Source organism: Pongo pygmaeus, chromosome 1 (assembly GCF_028885625.2).
Source record: "Pongo pygmaeus isolate AG05252 chromosome 1, NHGRI_mPonPyg2-v2.0_pri, whole genome shotgun sequence".
Lineage (NCBI taxonomy): Eukaryota > Metazoa > Chordata > Mammalia > Primates > Hominidae > Pongo > Pongo pygmaeus.
Genome location: NC_072373.2, coordinates 6832652 through 6852896, shown reverse-complemented (window position 1 = coordinate 6852896; position 20245 = coordinate 6832652). Strand labels below are relative to the sequence as shown.

The following is a 20245-nucleotide window of genomic DNA, read 5'->3' as shown; positions in this document are numbered from 1 at the left end:
AAAGAAAAGGGTGAAAGAGAAAATCTACAGCTTAGCACCCCAGAAAGATAAAGAAAATAATTTTTTCCTAAATGTATTTATTTTAAAAGATTAGTGAAATAAGAGTGAGGGGTTTAGAGCTATATGGCTTCGGTTTGAGTTCCAGCTTTGCCACTTCCTGAAAAGTGTCCTTGGGTAAGTTACTTACCTATGTCTCAGCTTCTTCCTTTGCAAGATAAAGTTATAAGAGTAGTATTTCCAAGAAAGAATTACTGTGAAAATGGAATGAAGTTATACTCTTTACATGCTTAGAAAAATGCCCAGCATAGAGAAAACCTCAATTCATTGAAACTGTTATTGTTGTTAATTATTTCTTCCACTTACCGTAGATATAAGGTAATAATTGATAACAATAATCATTGATTTCACTGGAAAACTTCACAAACTATAAAGCTGATAACATAGGTTTAACTTTTGGAAAATGTATAATTCTTCATGTAATTGTTAGCCTCAACTTTGGTAAATTAAAATCTGTTCTAATGCATAGGTCCTGCTAAGCAATGCTTTATGTCACACTTAGGTAGACCAAGAAAAATTCCACATAGTTGAGCATAATAGAAAGGAATACTAATTTAAGACAGATGATTAAGTATAATAGCATGATCTCAAATTTTGAGAGCTGTGGGGAAATAATGGGCTGGGGAGGAAACAATATCTGTGTGTAGGTGTGGAGAAGAAGAGGAGGAGAGTGTGTTGGAGTGTTGATTTAAAAAGATGTTCTGAGAAGGTTGGCTAGTCTTCCTAAGTATCCAATGACTAGGAACCTCCTGTCGCTGGATGACTAATGGAAAGATGGTGATTTTGTAATCCTCTGTGGATTGCCTCTGACACAAATAAATGCATAAAAGTCCTAAGTGTGTGAAAATGTATTTTCAACATACTTGAAGTTAATTATTTGTTAAGAGAAAGATAACATCTTCATCTTGAGATTAAAGAAATAACTCAAATGATTAGTATCCTAAGACATATTACTCTCTACTGAATTTTTGTGTTTCCCCTGTCTCATAGATGATGTAATATCATCCTGAAAATATAGGTCTGGGTGATGTAAATTACATAGCAACCTGCTCTCAGGAATCTGGGAGCAGCCTATGAATTACAAAAGCATTGAAGCAATAACAGTTTTCACTTTTTTTGTAAGATGATCCTGACAAGGAAAGGTTTATCCTTTCACATAAAAGGAAGATGAGCCTCTGAAAACTACACAGTTAAGAATAATAAAAGCTGTAGGTTTTAGTATCCTTATCTGCAGTAGCGTGCTTTATGAAGGTGGTCACTTTGAGGGTGACAGAACATTGAGTTTACATAACGTAGAAAGATTACCTGTCCCAGGGATTGCCAGTCCAAACCGGCACTGCCGATATACACGTGCTGTTTGTCCACGATCCAGAAGGAGGACTGCAGCCGGCCCTTGTTGTAAGCGGTCATGTTCATGTACGTCACCTCGGCTCCTAGGAGTGCAAGGACAGTCTGGTCAGCCTCTGCGTCAAGGCCCGCCGGGGCTGTCAGTCACCTACCAGTGGAAATACTCACGATTCACCATTTGTCCCAATTGACATTTAGAAAAGCTAAATATTTATGTTAGTCTGGTGGAGAGAAGGTCCCCAAGGTATTATTTTGTTCCCTAAAACAAAGAAAACTAAAAAAAAGAAAAGAAAAGAAAAAGCCGGGGGAAATGCCTTTTCCTATGCATATGGCAGAGGAGGTTTTGCATATAGTGACAAGACCACGGCTTCTCAACTCAGATCTACTGAAATACCAGCTCCACCACTTACCATGTGGACAGTGAGATAGGTACACCATACGCACTTTTCTTTTCTGAGTAATTTTAACACAGTTTGCAATCAATATAAGGGTCAGTCTTGTTCAGTATCACAGCTCTCCTCAATAAGACGTTGGCCTTATTATGCTTTCTATACATTTTTCATCCTGTGAACCTTTCACTTGCTTTTACTTCTTCATTCCTTCCCTTTATTATTTAATCTGGGTTTGGTCTCTTCTTCATCTTTATCTGATAGTTTTTTATTTATTTATATTTTATTTTGTTTTTGAGACAGAGTCTCACTCTGTTGCCCAGGTTAGAGCACAGTGGCGCAATCTCGGCTCACAGCAACCTCCACCTCCCAGGTTTAAGTGATTCCCTTGCCTCAGCCTCCTGAGTAGCTGGGATTACAGGCGTGCGCCACCACGCCCGGCTAATTTTTGTACTTTTAGTAGAGAGGGGGTTTTACCATGTTGGCCAGGCTGGTCTCAAACTCCTGACCTCAGGTGATCCACTCACCTTGGCCTTCCAAAGTGCTGGGATTACAGGTATCTGACAGTTCTTAATTTAAGCAATGATTATTCAAGCTTTACTGAAATGCAACCTTGAATGGTTAACTAAATCACTCAGACTATTGTTAATACCAAAATTATATTTGAAGAGCTGAATGTGACCAATTGTTTTAGGCTTCATGTGGTAGGATCCAGTGTCAAGCCTTTATGCATTACTGCTTCAAATGCATTTACAAACCTCTCAAAAGGAGCATTCAGTCCATTTAATGCAAGGGTATTTAAATAAATTTCTGCTAAAGGTCTATTCCCTTTAAAATAACAGACCTATATGCATATATTTAATGAACTAAGCTATTGTGTCTTCAGGTATTTATTATTAACGAAGACGATGTATTGCAGGGGCATACTTCATTATCAGAGTCTTCATTACCAGAGGCACACATAAGACTATATGCAGAAGGATACATTTCAGCATATCAGAAAGGAAGGAGAGTAATTTACACTATGAACTTAATGCTTAACTCTTAGGAAAATGGAAACAATGCATCTAGCTTCCTTGTGGCAGGAGGATGAAAAGAGATGTTATGAGGTTGGGAGAGAATCTCTGAGGAGAAGACAGCACCCAGGCAGATTTTCTCTGAGGGTAGAGCAGTTTCTTTGTCTTACAAGTGGCGGGCACATGTTTCTCTGCCTCCAGCCATCCTGGAATAGTAACATCCAAGAAAGAGTTGCAGCTCCTAGAGGAGGAACTTGGGTATGGCAGAATCTGAATGTCTGAAATGGGTAGTTACCCTGGCAGGTATGGAGAGACCCAAATCTGCATGGAGGTGTGGCCGGCCCCACAGACACAGCCACCAGTGTTCCTCAGTAGGTAAACAGAGCATGTGTCCTTAGATACGGGATTAGTTCCCTAGGTCTGCCGTAACAAAGTACCCTAATCCGGATGACTTAAAACAGCAGAAACTTATTCTCCGTTCTGGAGGTTAGAAGTCCAAAACCAAGGTGTCAGCAGGGCCAAACTTCCTCTGGGACATGCAGGGAAGCATCCTTCCTTGCCTCTTCTGGTGGTGCTCATTCATCTCTGGGGTTTCTCAGCTTGTAACTGCAGCACTCTCATCTCTGCCTCTGTTGTCCCATGGCATCTTCTCCCTACACCTCTATTTTCTCTTCTTATCAGGACACAACTCAAGTTGGATGAAGGTCCCGCCCCCCACTACAGTATGATCTTAACTAATTACATCTGTAAAATCCCCATTTCCAAGTAAGGTCACATTCTGCAGTTCTGGGGATTACATCTTCTACATATCTTTCTGGGGGACACAATTCAACCCATAACAGAGACCCAGGTCACTTTACCTGGCCATGCTTTCCAATAGCAATCAACTGGCCAGCACTGAGGGAAGCACCTTCTCTTGTCTCTGGAAGGAAGAGAATGAAGGTGACCCTGGTGCTGGCCTCAGATTCCACGTCAGCATGCACCTTGTCAAGCCTTCCCCTGCTTTCTTCTTCTGCCTAGAAACTCCTCGAACCCTCTGTGACACTGACTGGCCCTCATCTCCTGGCGTGGGACACTGTGTCTGAAACTCAGCCCCATGGCCAGTTGCCATTTGCATCAGACTGTTTACGAGTTCTTGGAGTCCTCATCTGTTGTCACACAGGTCCCCTGCAGCCCTAGCCCCAAGGCAGCACTGAGTCAATCTGAAGAGTGCACTGAGTCAATCTGAAGAGTCCACTGGGGATGACCCCTTTGTGTCTCTCCATCCCACACCCCATCTACACTGCTCTAAAAGTACCATGTTATTTTGCAATTTAGCTTAAAGAGCTTGACTTCAGAGATGATGGTCATGTGTAACCCTCCAGCCAGAGCCTCTGCAGCTACTTAATGATGCCTAAAATTATTTTACAAAGGAAAAGTATCATTCCTTTGACAAAGCTTTACTGAATATCTAATATATACCAGGTGCTGTGCTATGTAAAATTAGGGATAAAAGATCTCAAGTGACTGATTCAAATTCAGGCATACTAAAATACTGTCTTAGTACATTTGGGCTGCTATCACAAAACACCATACACAACAGAAATGTATCCCTCAGAGTTCTGGAGGCTGTGAAGTCCGAGATCAAGGCATTGGCAGATTCGGCGTCTAGTGAAGGTCGACTTTCTGATTCACAGATGGCGCCTCCTCACTGTGTCCTCATGTGGTGGAAAAAATGAGGCTCTCTCTCTGACTTCTTCTTCTAGGGGGACTAATCCCATTCATGAGGGTTTTGCTGCTTTCCTAACCTAGTCACCGCCAAATCCCTCACCTCCTAATACCATCACCCTGGGGGTTAGGATTTCAATACATAAATTTGGGGGTACGCAAACATTTGGAGCACAGTAGTGTCATCTTTAAAATGATCAGGATCTGCTCCAGTCCTGCTGCTCAGACAGGAGGGGCACCAAGGAGCTGACAGATCAGAAAGTGGGGTCCTTACTGCTGTATCAGGGAACCCCAAGTGAAAGCCGAGAGCAGGAAAGACAGTAACTGGCTTCACAGTCTGCCCAGGCCAGGGATACCTGTACAAAAGCCAGCAGAGCTGTGTGTAGAGATCAAGCAATATGTAATGCTAGTAATTCCCGTTTATTGAATACCTGTGTGCCCAGTGCCAAGATAGCTATGTTACAACAGTCTCATATGGCATGCTTCATTTTCTCTATTTTAGGACACGATAAATTCCTGTATGTGGTATGAGAAAATCCACTGAAAATATCTATGATACATCTGAAAAAATACATATTTTTGTATATGGTTCATGGACTATAACTTCCCCATTACAAATTATCTGTTTTTCTATCTAAATATTGATGCTCCATCTATCTCTGAAGACATGTGCTTTTATTTTTATTAATATCTGTGTGTATATATATGTATATATATATATATAGAGAGAGAGAGTCATGTCTAACATGTCCCTCAGTTTATTCAATATTTTACTTAAGAGAATTTATATTTACATGCACTTTTAGAATATATTTGTTTGTTGGTTATAGAAATAATTTTCATCCTATTGGGTCTTTATGTAATATGTATTACGAAGTGATGGTTAAAATACAATGCTGTCTGACTACAAAACATATTTAATGATGAAAAAATATATAATAAGCCACTTACTGCATTTATGTGCACAACCTAAATTTGAATTTATTTCATATTGTTGTGTTAGAATTGCAATTAGCAAAGACATGCAATACAGGCCTGAACATTTAGATAAAAGGGCAGAGTAATTTTTCATGCATTACATTTATGCAAATACAGACAATATATAATAAATAAATCAAATTCTTTCCATTTACATTAAAAATTTGCAAATTTTTGTAGAAGAGATGACTTTAATTTCTACTTCTAAAATAATTTTAGGCCTTTTTTTTACAACGTCACATATTTTTTAAAAATGTATAGAATGCCACAATTTTATGAGCACTAACAGAAACACTTCAGTTTTTTTTCTATAGTTATTTTTATGACTCAGAAAACAGGGATCCTATATATTAAAGAGTTATTATGTTAAAATGACAGCAAGAGCTATGCATAAGAAACATGGAGTAATTTATGAGAGCCGCTAATCAATATTCACGTGGGTTTTTCAAGCTTAGTATCCACATACAAAAGAATGCTGAAAACCAGCCCGTTTGTCCTGTTACTGGTTTCCTTTTCTCCATGGGAATCACCAACTCACAGGAAGCCTTTTCTAAAATTCTGTGCTAGACTATTCAGAGCCAACAAAGGCTTTGCATTACCAAATAGTTAATATGTTCAAAACTAATATGTAGGTTAGTGACAGTTTTTAAATCCAATACCATTAGAAAACCACAGGTTTTAAGAAAATTATTTTCCGTTTATATTAAGGTACAATTTACTTGTAGTAAATTTCACCCTTTTGAGCATATAAGGGTTTTGAAAGAGAGTCGTGTGACCATCACCACAATCAGAATGCAGAACAGTGTCATCGTCCCCAGGCTTCTTTTGCAGTGACTTCCTCTTCAAACCCCAGCCCTTGGCAACCACGCATCAGGTTTTGTGTGTGTGTGTGTGTGTGTGTGTGTGTGTGTGTGCCTATAGTTTTCCTTTTGTAGAAATGTCATACAAATCGAGTCATAGAGTATGCAGCCCTCTGAATCCTGCCTCTCACTTAGCATAATGCACGTGAGACCCATTCATGCTGTCATGTGGAACAGTGGTTTCTCTTTGCTGTTCAGTGATATTTCATGGTATGGAATGCACCACACATGACGCATGTGAGACCCATTCACGCTGTCGTGTGGAACAGTGGTTTGTTTCTCTTTGCTGTCAAGTGAAATTTCATTGTATGGAAGGCACCACAGTTTGCTTATCCATTCTCCAGTTGAGAAACATTTGGGTAGTTTCCACTTACTGGTGATGACAAATAAAGCTGCCGCAAACACTCATGCATACATTTTTGTGAGAATGTAGTTTTCATTTCACTTGGGTAAATACCTAGGAGTGAGATTGCTGAGTCATATGGTAAATATATGTTTAACTTTATAAGAAACTGCCAAACTGTTTACCCAAAGCGTCTGTACCAGTTTGCATTCCCACCAGCAATATCTGTTAGTCTAAGTCATTCTGTATCCTTGCCAGAACCTGGTACTACATTTATATAAAGTTTTTCCTTTAAATATTATAGACTTCTGAGATCAGAAAATATCTTTAAATCTGGCTTCATTTAATTAAATATATTTTTAAGACAGCTTTGAAAGTATATTAAGTATGATTAACCATTTTTTGCTTTTATAGATTTCTTTTCTAACAGGAAAAAAATATGTGTCAGTTTCTCTGCGTGCAGCCCCTGATCCATTGCCCAGAGACCTCCGGATGTCAGCCGAGAGATGCATACATCACAACGTGACGCGTCAGGACCATGGCCTAATGGCTGCGCACAGCTGCTGGTGATGAGTCCAGAACTCTGCAGATCCTCCTACTTTTGGCCCCACAGTCTACTTGTTTAACTGATGATTAATAGGCTTTGTTAGTAACTCAAAATAATGTTTTTTGATGCCAAAACCAAAAGTGATAAATCAAGAGTGTATCCTTCTTTCTACTGTTGCTTTATAAAATACTTTCATGTTATCCAGGCAGTCCTAATTAAATCTTAAACAACAAACAAGGCTAAGGTTCAGAACTAGAAATGTTAAGCTACAAATATGCTAACTGATGATGTGAAAAGTCAGGTCCCAGTTGGTCATACTAATCAAGATAAAGTGATGTGGCTAACCTCCAGGTTTTACACACTTCTTGGGAAGTCAAATGTTAAAAATCAGGAAACTCCAAATTACTCATTATGACTCTTTTGAGCTTTAACAGAGATGCTTCATTGAAATTTAATAGAAAATGTTCCTGGTTTGGGAGGGGTCCTGTTTCTTTACTAAACTATTCTTATGGTATTAACCAAAATATCGTACATTATTTTGTGCTTACATATTTCAATGGAAATAATTCTTTGTTAAAATTTAAGAGAGAAAATGAAAATATTAACTAAAAAGTTATTAAAATTTTTTTAAAGAAAAAAGTATAATGCCATGATGAATTGAAAATCAATGTTACTACTTTGAAGAATCAAGTTGATTGTATGTACACACATTTTAAAAAGAGTATATTCTTGAGATCCTTCCTCTAGCAAGACTTTCTAGCATTAAACTTGTTTATCATAGATCTGTCCCAAATCCCATGTGGTAGAGTTAGTAACTATCTCATCTATAGATTATTCTTTTAAAGGACACTAATGTTTGCCTTATAGTCAGATTTCAGAGTCCCTCACTGTTTTAATTTTTAATTTTTTTTAAGAGATGGGTCTCACTATGTTGCTCAGGCTGGCCTTGAACTCCTGGGCTCAAGCGATCCTCCAGCCATAGCCTCATAAGTAGCTGGGACTATAGGCATAAGCCACCACACCCGACCTCAACACTGTTCTGTTTGTTTTGTTTTGGAGACAGAGTCTCGCTCTGTCACCCAGGCTGGGGTGCAGTGGTGCGATCTTGGCTCATTGCAACCTCTGCCTCACGAGTTCAAGCAATTCTCATGCCTCAGCCTCCCAAGTAGCTGGGACTACAGGCACACACCGCCACATCCTGCTAATTTTTATATTTTAGTAGAGATGGGGTTTCACTGTGTTGCTCAGGCGGGTCTCGAACTCCTGAGCTCAGGCAATCTGCCTGCCTCGGCCTCCCAAAGTGCTGGGATTACAGGCGTGAGCCACCGCACCTGGCCCTCTTCACTGTTCTTTATGTGTGGATGATATTACATGGGTAGGGCTAAATGTCACCACCAATTTCCTACAGTACAGATCTGTGGGGACCATCCTTCGATGTGCATCTTTTTAGGTGTATGCTTTTTAGGACGTGACTGTATTTGTGATTCTACTCCTTTATGATCAACTTAAAAATTCCCAGACTCATATTTTGATTAGAAACAATTCACAGATAATGTCAGATACTTGTTGAGTGGGAATAGTTAATGCATCATCCCAGGATACCCATTCCCATCTAAAATTGCTAAACAATTATTTATTATCACTTTCATTCCGAATCTTCTCCAGAAGCTTGTTGTTATCTCTAGGTTAAACACTAGTTTCTAGGTTAAAACTAGTTTCATAACTAGTGTTATCAAAATGGAATATTAGATTCTGAAGAGGTTTAACACTGGTATGTTCACATTTACAAATTACACTTACACATGAGGAAGATGGGAGGAAATGAGCAACTTTAGGGAGTCAATTAGTTGAAGAATTTAATTCCAGTGAAGATATGAAAGTTTAATTCTTCCTACTCTTGAATTGATATAAACGATCTATCTTCCATATATCTAGCAATTCTCTGTCTGTCTGTCTCCCTCATAAAAAGGAAACAAAATCTTCGCAGGGTATTTGTGAGTTGATGTTATGTGTAGCGTATATATGCATCATTTCTTCCCTGACAACACCTCCTTTTAATAGTACCCGATGCACCCGCAGGACACAGAATGGGAAAGCCTAGGTCCCATGTGAAGACATGTAGTCTCTATTTGGTCACAGCTGATTGGACCAAATGTAGGCATTGACCTAAGCTGAGCCATCCAAATTTCTTCTTTTGGGAATTCAAAATTGAGCCACAAAGTAAGTTACTTAAAAGCAGCTGCGTTGGGGAGTCATACACATACAGAGGTTGGCATGACTGTCCAAGTCCACATAACAGAAAGATAAGAGAAGTCAAGCTTCAGAGAATGAGGGAGGGAGGGAGGGAGGGATAAGGAGAGAGAGGAAGGTAGGGAGGGAGGGAGGGATAAGGAGAGAGAGGAAGGTAGGGAGGGAGGGAAGGAAGGAGAGAGAGAGAGGAAGAGGAACTCCAGGAGAGAGCAAACCAGAGTGAAAGACACTGTCCTTGCAACAGAGAGAAATGGTGAATGAGAAAATGGGGGGGAGTCCACCACTGTTCCACTCAAACCAGTTTCATGACTTTCTGTGAGTTCCTCTAAATCTTTGGCATAAATTACTTGTCATGTAAGCTTGTTTCAGAAGGATTTTCTTTCTTTCCTAGGCTATTCTTATGGTATTAACCAGATAATGTTGTACTTTATTTTGTGCATACATAATTTTTGAAGTCCCTCAACTTTTATATGTGTGCTTTTAATATTAGACTAAAATTGTTTACTTGTGGCCTAAAAAATCAAGCAATTTTTAGCAAAGAGCCTGTTGCACAGGTTGCATGAGTAAATGACTCAAAGGCTGAAGATTTAAAATAAACATCCTGTCAAAATACTCACCAAAATGGCACAAAAGAAAACATGCTGGTACACTGCGTTAAAAAATGGAAAATAAAATTCCACATTCCCCATGAATCCCCATGATGAAATCAAACAGAATTTATCTCCAAGTTCATTTCCAGTAAGCCTCGTTTTAAAAGCATATTATTGGCAGCTTTAATATGTTTGATGATATAACATGTATACCTTCAAGAGAATGTATATAACTTATAAGTAGATTATAAAGCATAATAAAATGGATACTTGTGAATCTTCCACCCTAAGAACTACAGACTCACCAAAATGTACTATTAAAGCTGTGTTTCTCAATACAGATACGTATATGTATATCCTGTTGAAATTGAGTTGGATCTATAGATCAATTTGGGAAGAACCGACATATGTATGTGGCACATATATTCATTTGTTGGTCTTCTCTCAGCATTGTGCTATTGTTTGTATGATTTTTGACACTATCACGAATGGAACAGCTTTTTTATTTTTATTTTCATTTGTTTGCTGCAAGTGAATAGAAATATAATTGACTTTTGTTTAGGAGTCTCATACACTGTAACTTTCCTAAGCCCACTATTACTTCTTGTATTTGCTTTCTAGATTCCTTGGGATTCTTCCTTTCCTAGAATATCATTGCCTCTATAAATTGAAGCAATTTTATTTCTTCTATTCCAAAATGTATTTGTTTTCCTTGCCCTATGTCACTGGTAAGACCTCTAATAAAATACTGACAAAAATGAAAAAAAAAAAAAAAAAAAAAAAAAAAAGCTGTGTTTCTCAATTAGGGTCCATTCAGTTTCCCAACCTACCCACTGCCCCATCCCCAGGGGACGTGCAGCAATGCCTGGAGACATTTCTGGTTGTCGCAACTGTCAGGGGGATGCTATTAGTATTTAGCGGGTAGAGGCCAGAGATGCTGCTAAACATCCTACATTGCACAGGATAGCCCCCAAACAGCAAAGAATTATTCAACTCACAATGTTGACAGCTTCAAGGGTGAGAAGCCTTGCATGAAAGCTGTGTGTTTATGCCTAATCCCGTATCTCTACCACTTTCCTGTAATGCAACCACTATTTTAACTCAGCATTTAACATTATCTTATTTCTAAAATATAATTTATCCCGTACGTATGCATCCCTAATAGCATTATAAAATTAATCACTAGCTTTTGAAAAGAATGCTAATGAGCCTTAAGCATATATCAAAGGGAAACATAACACTATGAATAATTATAGATTTCTGGAAAAGTTTTCACCTATTTCCTGAAAGCAAGGTTTGCAGCAGAAATTTATCTTATCCATCAATCTCTTCTTTTGAATATATTAATTTGTGTGAACAATGAAAAAAATCATAGTTTGCCTGTTCTTGGGGGCTTTAATTCTTATTAACCAGTACAGTTCAATCAATTTAATTACCAACATTTTAGAATTCATTGGCTAGAAGGCTAAAGGGGAAACACCAAAGTGTGAAAATCATCTGTCATGACACATCGTTGCTTTCAAATAATTCAGTAAATCAGAGTAAGGAAACTTTTAAGATAATCAATTATGTATTCCAGCTGTAAAAATAAAAAGAATCTTAAGAGCACAATGCATTTTTAATTTTAACGTATCTATTCAAATACTGTGAAAACTATGTTGTATACTCTCTCACAGGTTGCTTTGATGCTTCATTTTTAGTCTACAGGTTTGGACCCACAAGGGTAGTTTCTAGGAGTTGTCTCTTCCCTGTCATGTATTTGTCTATGACTAGGATATTCTGCTTCTCGGGAAATGCTGTGCTTTGATTATATATAACCTTCTAGTCCAACAGTTAAGCTATCTATAGGAATGTTTGCTTTCAGAAACAATTAGGCTTAAAAATAAAGACTGCGTTCAAAAATAATAAACTTACTTAAAAATAACATTTACTTAATATTGCCTCAATTATGCATAAAATTTAAACATTCTACACTTAATACGGATCAGCAAGAACATTGTCTACAGTGGCTCATCAGTTCTATTAAAAAATAATAAGGTCTAGGAGGTTGGTAGCTGCCGGGGCACATGCTATGGCTTCCTCCCTCTTCCTCCTCCCTGCTGAGGTCACACAGCTATCTCTATGGCCACGAAAGAGGACAGTGGTGAATGGTGAGTACTCCCGAGGCATCTGTGATGGTGCCAGTGCTCATGGAGAGAAGGCAGCCTCTTAGAGCCCAGCACAGTTGCAGTGCCAGGGAGGATGGGGATCCGGTAGCTCTGGAGGAGTTTGCTTTCTTGGAAAAGCCAACATCATTCTCTTTACCTTACCATTTGCTGCCCAATAGTGCCAGAAGATTCCACAGCCCAATCTGCCATGATTCTGAGATGACAAACCTACTTATATTGTTACATGACACCTCATCTAATACATCAACAGCTTAGAGGAGGCTCACCAACTAGAGAAAACATATGGCTACCACTGAGTTAGGTAAAATGGAAGAGATAAGAATTCTTCAGGACATTTACAGAGATGTTTTGAGAGAATAATCTAAGGATAAGGCAATGAGCTTAGAAATTGCTAAAAATCCAAAACAGTAATTCAATAGAGGAAATCTAATATAGGATTGGCAGCACTGAATGCTGAAATAATAACCCGGATGTTTAAAAGGAGTAATTTACTTATAAGACAGAGTGAACACAAAGAAATTGAAATGACTAAAAAACTAATGCAAGAAGGATATATCCAGGGCACTAATATCTCAAAGTCTTAGATGGAGTAAAAGGGATCTCTTTAAAAATAAGGAAAAAAAAAAAAGAAAGAAAAAGAAAAAAAGATGACAAATGTAAGCAAAAATGATGAGAGAGCTTAATTAAGATATTCAAAATCTAATTGCAGTAGTTCTATAAAGAATCAAAATCAGAGGAGAAGAAATTATAAATAATAGTAAAATTCCCAAGGACTAAAAGACCTAAATTTTAAAATTTTAAAGCCCACCAATCCCTGGCAAAAGTTTAAAAAGGCCCACACACATATCATAATACAATTTCAGAATACTGGAAATGAAAAGAGATTTTAAACACTTTCAGAGAGGAAATGAACAAATAAAAATAACATACAAAGATTAACTTGAATTACACCAGATATTTTAATAGTAACAGAAAACTGGAAAATAGCCCGAAGAAAACAATTTGTATATGTAGCAAATACTGAAGATAAAAGTATTTTGCTTTCTCATTGAAAGTACAAATTTTTCCAGAAAATGGTCAACTTTTTAAATAGTATTCACAAATGGGGGAGATTATATATTTATGTAATTTGGGGGGATATGTATCTTATTTAGGAAAGTATTAATTTACAATATAAAATATGCGCTGCAATTTTTTTTTCTATTTGAGTATATATAATCGAAGGAAAAAAATCGTCAAGTCTTAGTACTTTAAAAGGCTTATTCATAAGCCAGGTGTGGTGGCTCACACCTGTAATCCCAGCACTTTGGGAGGCTCAGGTGGGCAGATCACTTGAGGTCAGGAGTTCGAGACTAGCCTGGCCAACATGATGAAACCCCGTCTCTACTAGAAATACAAAAATGAGATGGGCAAGGTGGTGGGCACCTGCAATCCTAGCAATCCAGGAAGCTGAGGTAGGAGAATCACTTGAACCCAAGAGGCAGAGGCTGCAGTGAGCTAGGATCATGCCACTGCACTCCAGCCTGCATGACAGAGTGAGACTCCATCTAAAATAAAATAAACTAAGAAATAAAAGGCTTGGCTGGGTGCGGTGGCTCACACCTGTAATCCCAGCACTTTGAGAGGCCCAGACCTCCTCCTGAGGTCAGGAGTTCGAGACCAGCCTGGCCAATATGGCAAAACCCCATCTCTACTAAAAATACAAAAAGTAGCCAGGCGTGGTGGCGGGAGCCTGTAATCCCAGCTACTCGGGAGGCTGAGGCAGAAGAATCGCTTGAACCCGGGAGGCCAAGGTTGCAGTGAGCTGAGATTGTGCCACGGCACTCCAGTCTGGGTGACAGAGCAAGACTCTGACTCGAATGAATGAATGAATGAATGAATGAATGAAATAAAAGGCTTATTCATGTTGAGCTTGGTCACTGAAAGAAAATAAGGTCATTCTTTGGTTAGGTATCTGTGACAGGTATAAGGGACTGAGTCTCAGGGAAAGGGAATGATTTGCCTGTTGCCCACAGCTACCAAGTAAGCTGAGACCCAAGGTTTTAAGTTCAAATTCAGGAATCTCCTTGCCTCCGGCTCAGAATCACACAACAATCTGAATGACTCTGACGCCCTAGAGAGATGTTCCTCTTACAAGTGGGAATGCTTAAAATAAATCACTATTAGAAAAGACTGATTTCTAACGAGGCCCCTATTCAATATTGTTCCTTAAAAAAGGCTAAAGGAAGAGAGAGAGAGGAGTTGGGGGTAGTGAGGGCAGCAGGGAGGGAGGCAGGGCTGGTGGCAGGCAGGCAGGCAGGCAGAAAGGAAGCAAGCAAGGAAGCAAGCAAGCTAGCTAAGTGGTCCTTCAGAGGTTTGGCTTTGTTCATTATCTCCAGCAAGTAGCATAGTGCTGGCCATGTTTTTGGGTCCAATAAACATGAAAAATAAGACTGAATAAGTGAATGGGTGAATGAATCAATGTTTGCAAACAGCCCCCCTCTAGCTCTGTGTGTCCCCCTCTGTCTCCTCCTACGCTCTCTGTCTCTGAATAACTGACTGAAAGAAATCGGTCGTGGCCTCCAACAAAGTCAGACTAAACGTACTGGGGCGGAAAAGGAGCCAGCATTGTGAAGGAAATACGCTAGAAGAACAATCCTTTCTACGTGGGAGGTGTGGTTAAATTAAACTTTAAAGATGGTTCCATTCCAAGCCAAATTCATAACAAAAGGAAAAATTAGGCAGCAAGACAGGACTAACATGACTTAAACAAAACTCCCAAATGTTAACGCATTTGTTCCTTCCTTTGAGAACCAATAGTTTCAATATTTATTCTTCTTTCAGAAAAAAAAATCACAACGTGTCTTTCATTCCAAATGAGATAGAAATTAATTTCTTTACTTCTCAAGTTATCACAGAACTCAAAGGAGGTGAAGGAGGGAGGGTTTCTTTGTAACATTGATTCTAGCCAACTGTGCACTGAATGCCTCTAAGACTTCTAAGTTCTCCTTAGCACTCCTCCAGTCTTAAGGAGCTCCACATCTTATGAACTCAATCAATGGCCATCAGATCTCAACTCTCTTGCCAAACCCCTGCTGCAGCACAAAGACGGTGGCATTGAACTTTTTTTTCAGAAAAAGAAATGGGTAAGCGTTAAACCATATATGAGACCAGGACAAGGTGAAGAGGCAATTCCAGGTGTCAGCAGGAATCATGGAGCTGGTGGAACAGTAGAGTGAACTCCAGGAACTGGGGAGGCAGACGATGGAGCAGAAAATGGGGACATAGGGAGAGGGTTTGGGTGGTCCAACTTAACACCTGGAGATGCCAACTGCTGGGAATTCATTGGCCCACCTCGGTTTTCTTGCTTCTTGGTGGTACAAGAGTGGCACGTGCTCACCTCCCTGGACATGCGGGCACCAGACACGCTCTGATCTTTCCTCTGGTTTCTTCCTTTCTCAGCCCCCGATTCTGCCAATAAGCCTAACTGGAGATGGGAAGGGAGAGTACAGTAGGAGGGAGGGAGGTGAGAGAAAGGCTCCAAACAAAAATCCTATGGATGGCATCTCTAGTTAGTTCCTGGTGTAGACTCGAGGCCCTGACATCAGACTTCCTGGTTAGAATGTTGCTTCTGCCACTTAGTAGCTAAGTGTCCCTGTACAAACCTGTGCCTTGGTTTTCTCCTCTATAAAATGGGGATGAAATAAGAAAGGAAGTATGTTATAGAGTTGTCATGAGCTCTAAATGAGTTAATAGATTGAAGCACCTGTGTGACAAAAGTGCTCTGAAATGTGAATCTCCGTGCAGTTCCCTTTTGTAACCACTCATCACAAGAGTCATTTCTTATTTAGCATTTGTCTTCCTTGATTTGGCCACACCCAGAGGCATTCAATAGATATCTGCTGAATGAATGAATGAACCACCTTCAGATCACCTTTAGTATTCCCTTCACAAGTCACCAAGAAATAACACAACTCATTTAATAAGCCTGTGGCCATTCAATTAGGTGATAGAACTAGGGACGAATGTTCAACTTTTAAAATTAAACTCTTCCTGATTAACGTTGGTTCACTGTACCCAGCAGAAAGCTCAGTGTATAACCTAAAAAGGTCCCTAAGTCTTCATTCAGTCTGAGAAACTCAGAAATTTCAAATGGGAAATGCTCCTGGACCATGGAAAGGAAAGGAATGGTAAGAAGAACATGAGAGTATCAGGATTTGCGGGAGAAGGAGGGAAAGCATGTGTTTGTATGTTATAAAGGAAAGTGGAGACACTTTAAAAGAAGCAGCTTCTCTAATTAACAAGAGAAGAAGCTTCAGGCAAGGATCACACCGCAAGCTGGAGTAGGAACCTGCTGTGTTCCCTGCCATTCTTGAAGCTGTTGGTGTCCAACTTCCTTTCAAGGAAGGGCTATGCTGGCCCAGAGATCCTCATCACACCCCTCACAGAGAGACAAGTTGTTAACAGAATGCTTTGCCCGGAACATTATTTTAGTGTAGTTCTCATGTTTCCCAGTGCAGACAGTGGGGAAAAGTCCTTCAGAAAAAGCCTCCTGCATCCCTGTTAATTCATTTGCCTGGAAGAAAGTATTAAATCAAGATTTGATTTTCTATAATCGTGACTTTCAGTGGCACATTTCTCAAGCACGTGCACAAGTGACTGTGCCATTAGGTGCCACGGTCTGAACGTGTGATTCGTGAAGGGGGCAGAGCCTTCATGGATGGGATTAACACTCTTACAGAAGAGGCCCCAGAGAGATCCCCAATTCCTTCCACCACACAAGGACACAGTGAGAAGATGGCTGTCTATGAACAAGGAAGTAGGTCTTCACCAGACATGGAATCTGCCAGCACTTTGACCCTGGAGTTTCCAGCCTCCTGAACTGTGAGATATGTATTTCTATTGCGTATAAGCTACCCAGTCTATGGTATTTTGCTACAGCAGCCTGAACAGACTGACAGTGGGTTAAAAGAAATGCTTCCAAGGGCTCCCAATCTAATGCAAGAACTCCCAGAAACTATGACCTATCCTGAAAAACAGACAGAATTTTATATCTATTTTCACAAGTTTCTCATTTAGCCTAAAGTTTTACGTAGCTTTTTTTATATCAAGCTCTGTCTAGTGTCTAGTGAGTCAAGAATATAAGCAGTTTCTCCCATCTCCAGAAGGAATTACTTTTGCTCTTGAAAAAAATAACAAAAACAACAAAAAAAACCTCACAAGCATCATAATTAGAAGCCAATAAAATTTAAATACTATTAAGAGATTTAAAGGGAGGTTTGCACCATGGGAAATCTTTTGTTCTACAACAAAACAGAATTTCTGAATAGAGTTTTCATAAACTGTTCCATCACAAAGATACAATACCCTGGGGGAAAATCACCTGCTTCTAAAAATATGGGTTCACCATTGGTAGGGAGAGGAAGAAAGCCTGGCTAAGCTAACCTATACATCTGTTCCAGTAGCCATTCCTTTTTCAACTTCAGAATTCCTCCATTTCTAAACCTTTCCTTAGAAAAATGTAATCACTGTTTGAACTATCTTCCAGGTTGAAGCCTGCCAAGGAAGAACTGGGCTCACAACTGATTGAAATTAGAACTTGACAGCTTTAGTACACCAATTAAAAATAAAAAAGAATCCAGAACACTGAAAAGTTGTTCTTTTCACACAGACAAGCAATGTGTCAGTGACTGTCTTCCCACCATTAACCATGGAACAGAAAGTATGTGTGATTGTGTTTTATGAGACTGCAGCTCAGGGGAATTCTCTTAAATTTCTTTCTCCCTTTTTTTTTTCTTTAAAAATCACCAAAGGAAAAAAACAAACAGCTTTGGTAGATAAGTTACCAAATTCCGTGATTCTATATAAATATCAGAGCTGGTATCATGTGTCATTTACTCTGCAGAGATTGTGTAAGATTAACATGAGTTAATATTTTATATGAAAGGAAGATGACCTTATAAAATGAGTTAAGAAAAAAAAAACACTTTGTGCAGTTGGTAGAGGAAAGAATAAGACTTCAGGTGCCAGTTCTCAACATATTGCATCTCAGCTCCAAATCTGTCCTTCAATACCTGCTCTGTGATAAGGGAGGGGTTTCCTTTCAGCTTTTCTCCTGCACAGACAGAATGAGGTAGAGCTTTCTTAGTAGGGGTGCTAGAGGGACAGTGCAAGAGCAAGGGGGCTGTCCTGCTGTTTTCAACTGGTGCATGGTGGGCCACTGGTGTAGGTGTGAAGAGATCTGGTGATGCTCAGTGACAGCCACGTGCCTAAAAGATATAGTCCCTCAGTGCCCTTGCAGCCCTGGCCTGGGCTGGTGGTAACATTCTTATGGCTCTCTCCACATGGATGCCATTTAGGCCAGACCCCCTATTCCCTCTGCTTCCTTGCATGCCTGGCCACCTGCTATGGCTCACCTGTGCCTTACTTGCATCCTAGAGGCAGGATTGCCAGATTTATTAAAACAAAACAAGATTCTTGTTAAATTTGAATTTCAGATAAATAACCATAATTCCTTAACATAAGTATATCCCATAAAACACTGGGGCCACACTTAGACTATAGGCAGAGCAGCCAACTTTGGTATCCAGAGGACTGCAATCACACATTCTCCAACGTGTCTGAACCCTACCTAGCTTTGCATACACCCCTCATCCCTCCCGTAACATAAATACTTTTCTTAACAGTTTTGAACCAGAGATAAGTAATTCTTTATATTACATTTCCCTTAGTTTAAGTGTCTATGTGGTTTCTGTCTTCTGATTGGACACAGACTGATATACTTCATATTCAGAAAGAAACAGAAAAGAGGGTGGTGAAGACCTTTGTGAGGTAATTTGCAAGTGAGAAAATACTAGGCATGTCCAGGTATACTTATAAAAGAAATTCTGATCAAGACAACGCAGAGTCCTGAAAACAATAAAACACCTAATGCCAGAAGCCATCTGAATTTTGGGTTTCGGGATCTGTGGCGTGAAACACCTGCTACCTCTTCCTGCACTTCATGGATACTCTGCATCCATTGCCCCGTCAGCCCAGCTGCCCTATTGTTGGCTGCAGGAGCATCTTTCAGATGGACTGGGGGCTGATGATGCCCCTTGCTAGCAGGCGGTCTAGCAGTCCTCCTTAGAGAGTGACAAATACACCTATAAGGTGCAATGGAGAGGCATTCAAGACATGCTACTATTTAGCTGAGGAGTTTCCATGGTCTAAAGTAAAAGAATGAGAAGTTTTGAAAAAAGAGATGAACTTTGCAGAGAAACTTAATTACTAGAAGTATTTTGTGTGTAAGAAACTAACATCTGAGGAATTCTCTTTGAGAGTTCTCTGGGGGAAATGAAACTTTGTGAAGTCATAGAATCCTTATACTAAAAAAATCAATTTCTGAGACATGAGCAAGTATAGAAGTTGAATGATATGGCTATTTGAGGTTATGGGGCCATCTGAGTGAGCAGAGCCTTTGGATGACTCTGGGGCCAAGCAGGTACCTCAGGGAGAGTGGTGGGAGCCATAGCAGGCTTTCGTTAAAGCTCACAGAAGGATTGTGAAGGTTCTGCCCTGGTATCCTCTGTCTGGGTACTTAACTCGCTGGGAGGCTTGTAGCATATCCCAGTTCAAGTGGCATATGTGGAGGTGCCTCAGGCCAGAGATCTGTTTGCCTAATCTGTTTGGGTTCTATATTATGTCATGAAGTAAAAGGTGATCATTCAAAATTTATAACATTTTGAGGAACAACAATCTCATCCTTCTTTGTACTGTAGTCACTCAGGGGTCTTGCATTTCTCCCATTGGGTTATAAACTAGAAAATTGGAACCTGTATTTTATTCATTTGAAATCCCCCATTGTCTGGCCCATGCTGTAGAATCTCTGTGCTCCTCAGAGAAAGAATAGGAGTGGGCACAGTATCACATCTTTGTCCCATAGTCTCTGCACATGCTCAGGAAGAAACACAGTCCTTGTTTGTGGAATGAAGGATTGGAAGTCTATAATTCAAAAAAGAGAAAGCTTATGTTG

At 39.6% G+C, this 20245-nt stretch overlaps 1 protein-coding gene across 4 annotated transcripts in view; it reads right to left on the bottom strand.

Moving 5' to 3' along the window:
• PLD5 (phospholipase D family member 5) overlaps positions 1-20245 on the bottom strand; it is a 433240-nt gene that overhangs the window by 126678 nt on the left and 286317 nt on the right. For all 4 annotated transcript variants that reach the window (XM_054448618.2, XM_063670607.1, XM_063670608.1 and 1 more), the window contains one exon: positions 1363-1490. In XM_054448618.2, the coding sequence (XP_054304593.1) occupies positions 1363-1490 (128 nt within the window). The remainder of the gene's footprint in view (positions 1-1362; positions 1491-20245) is intronic.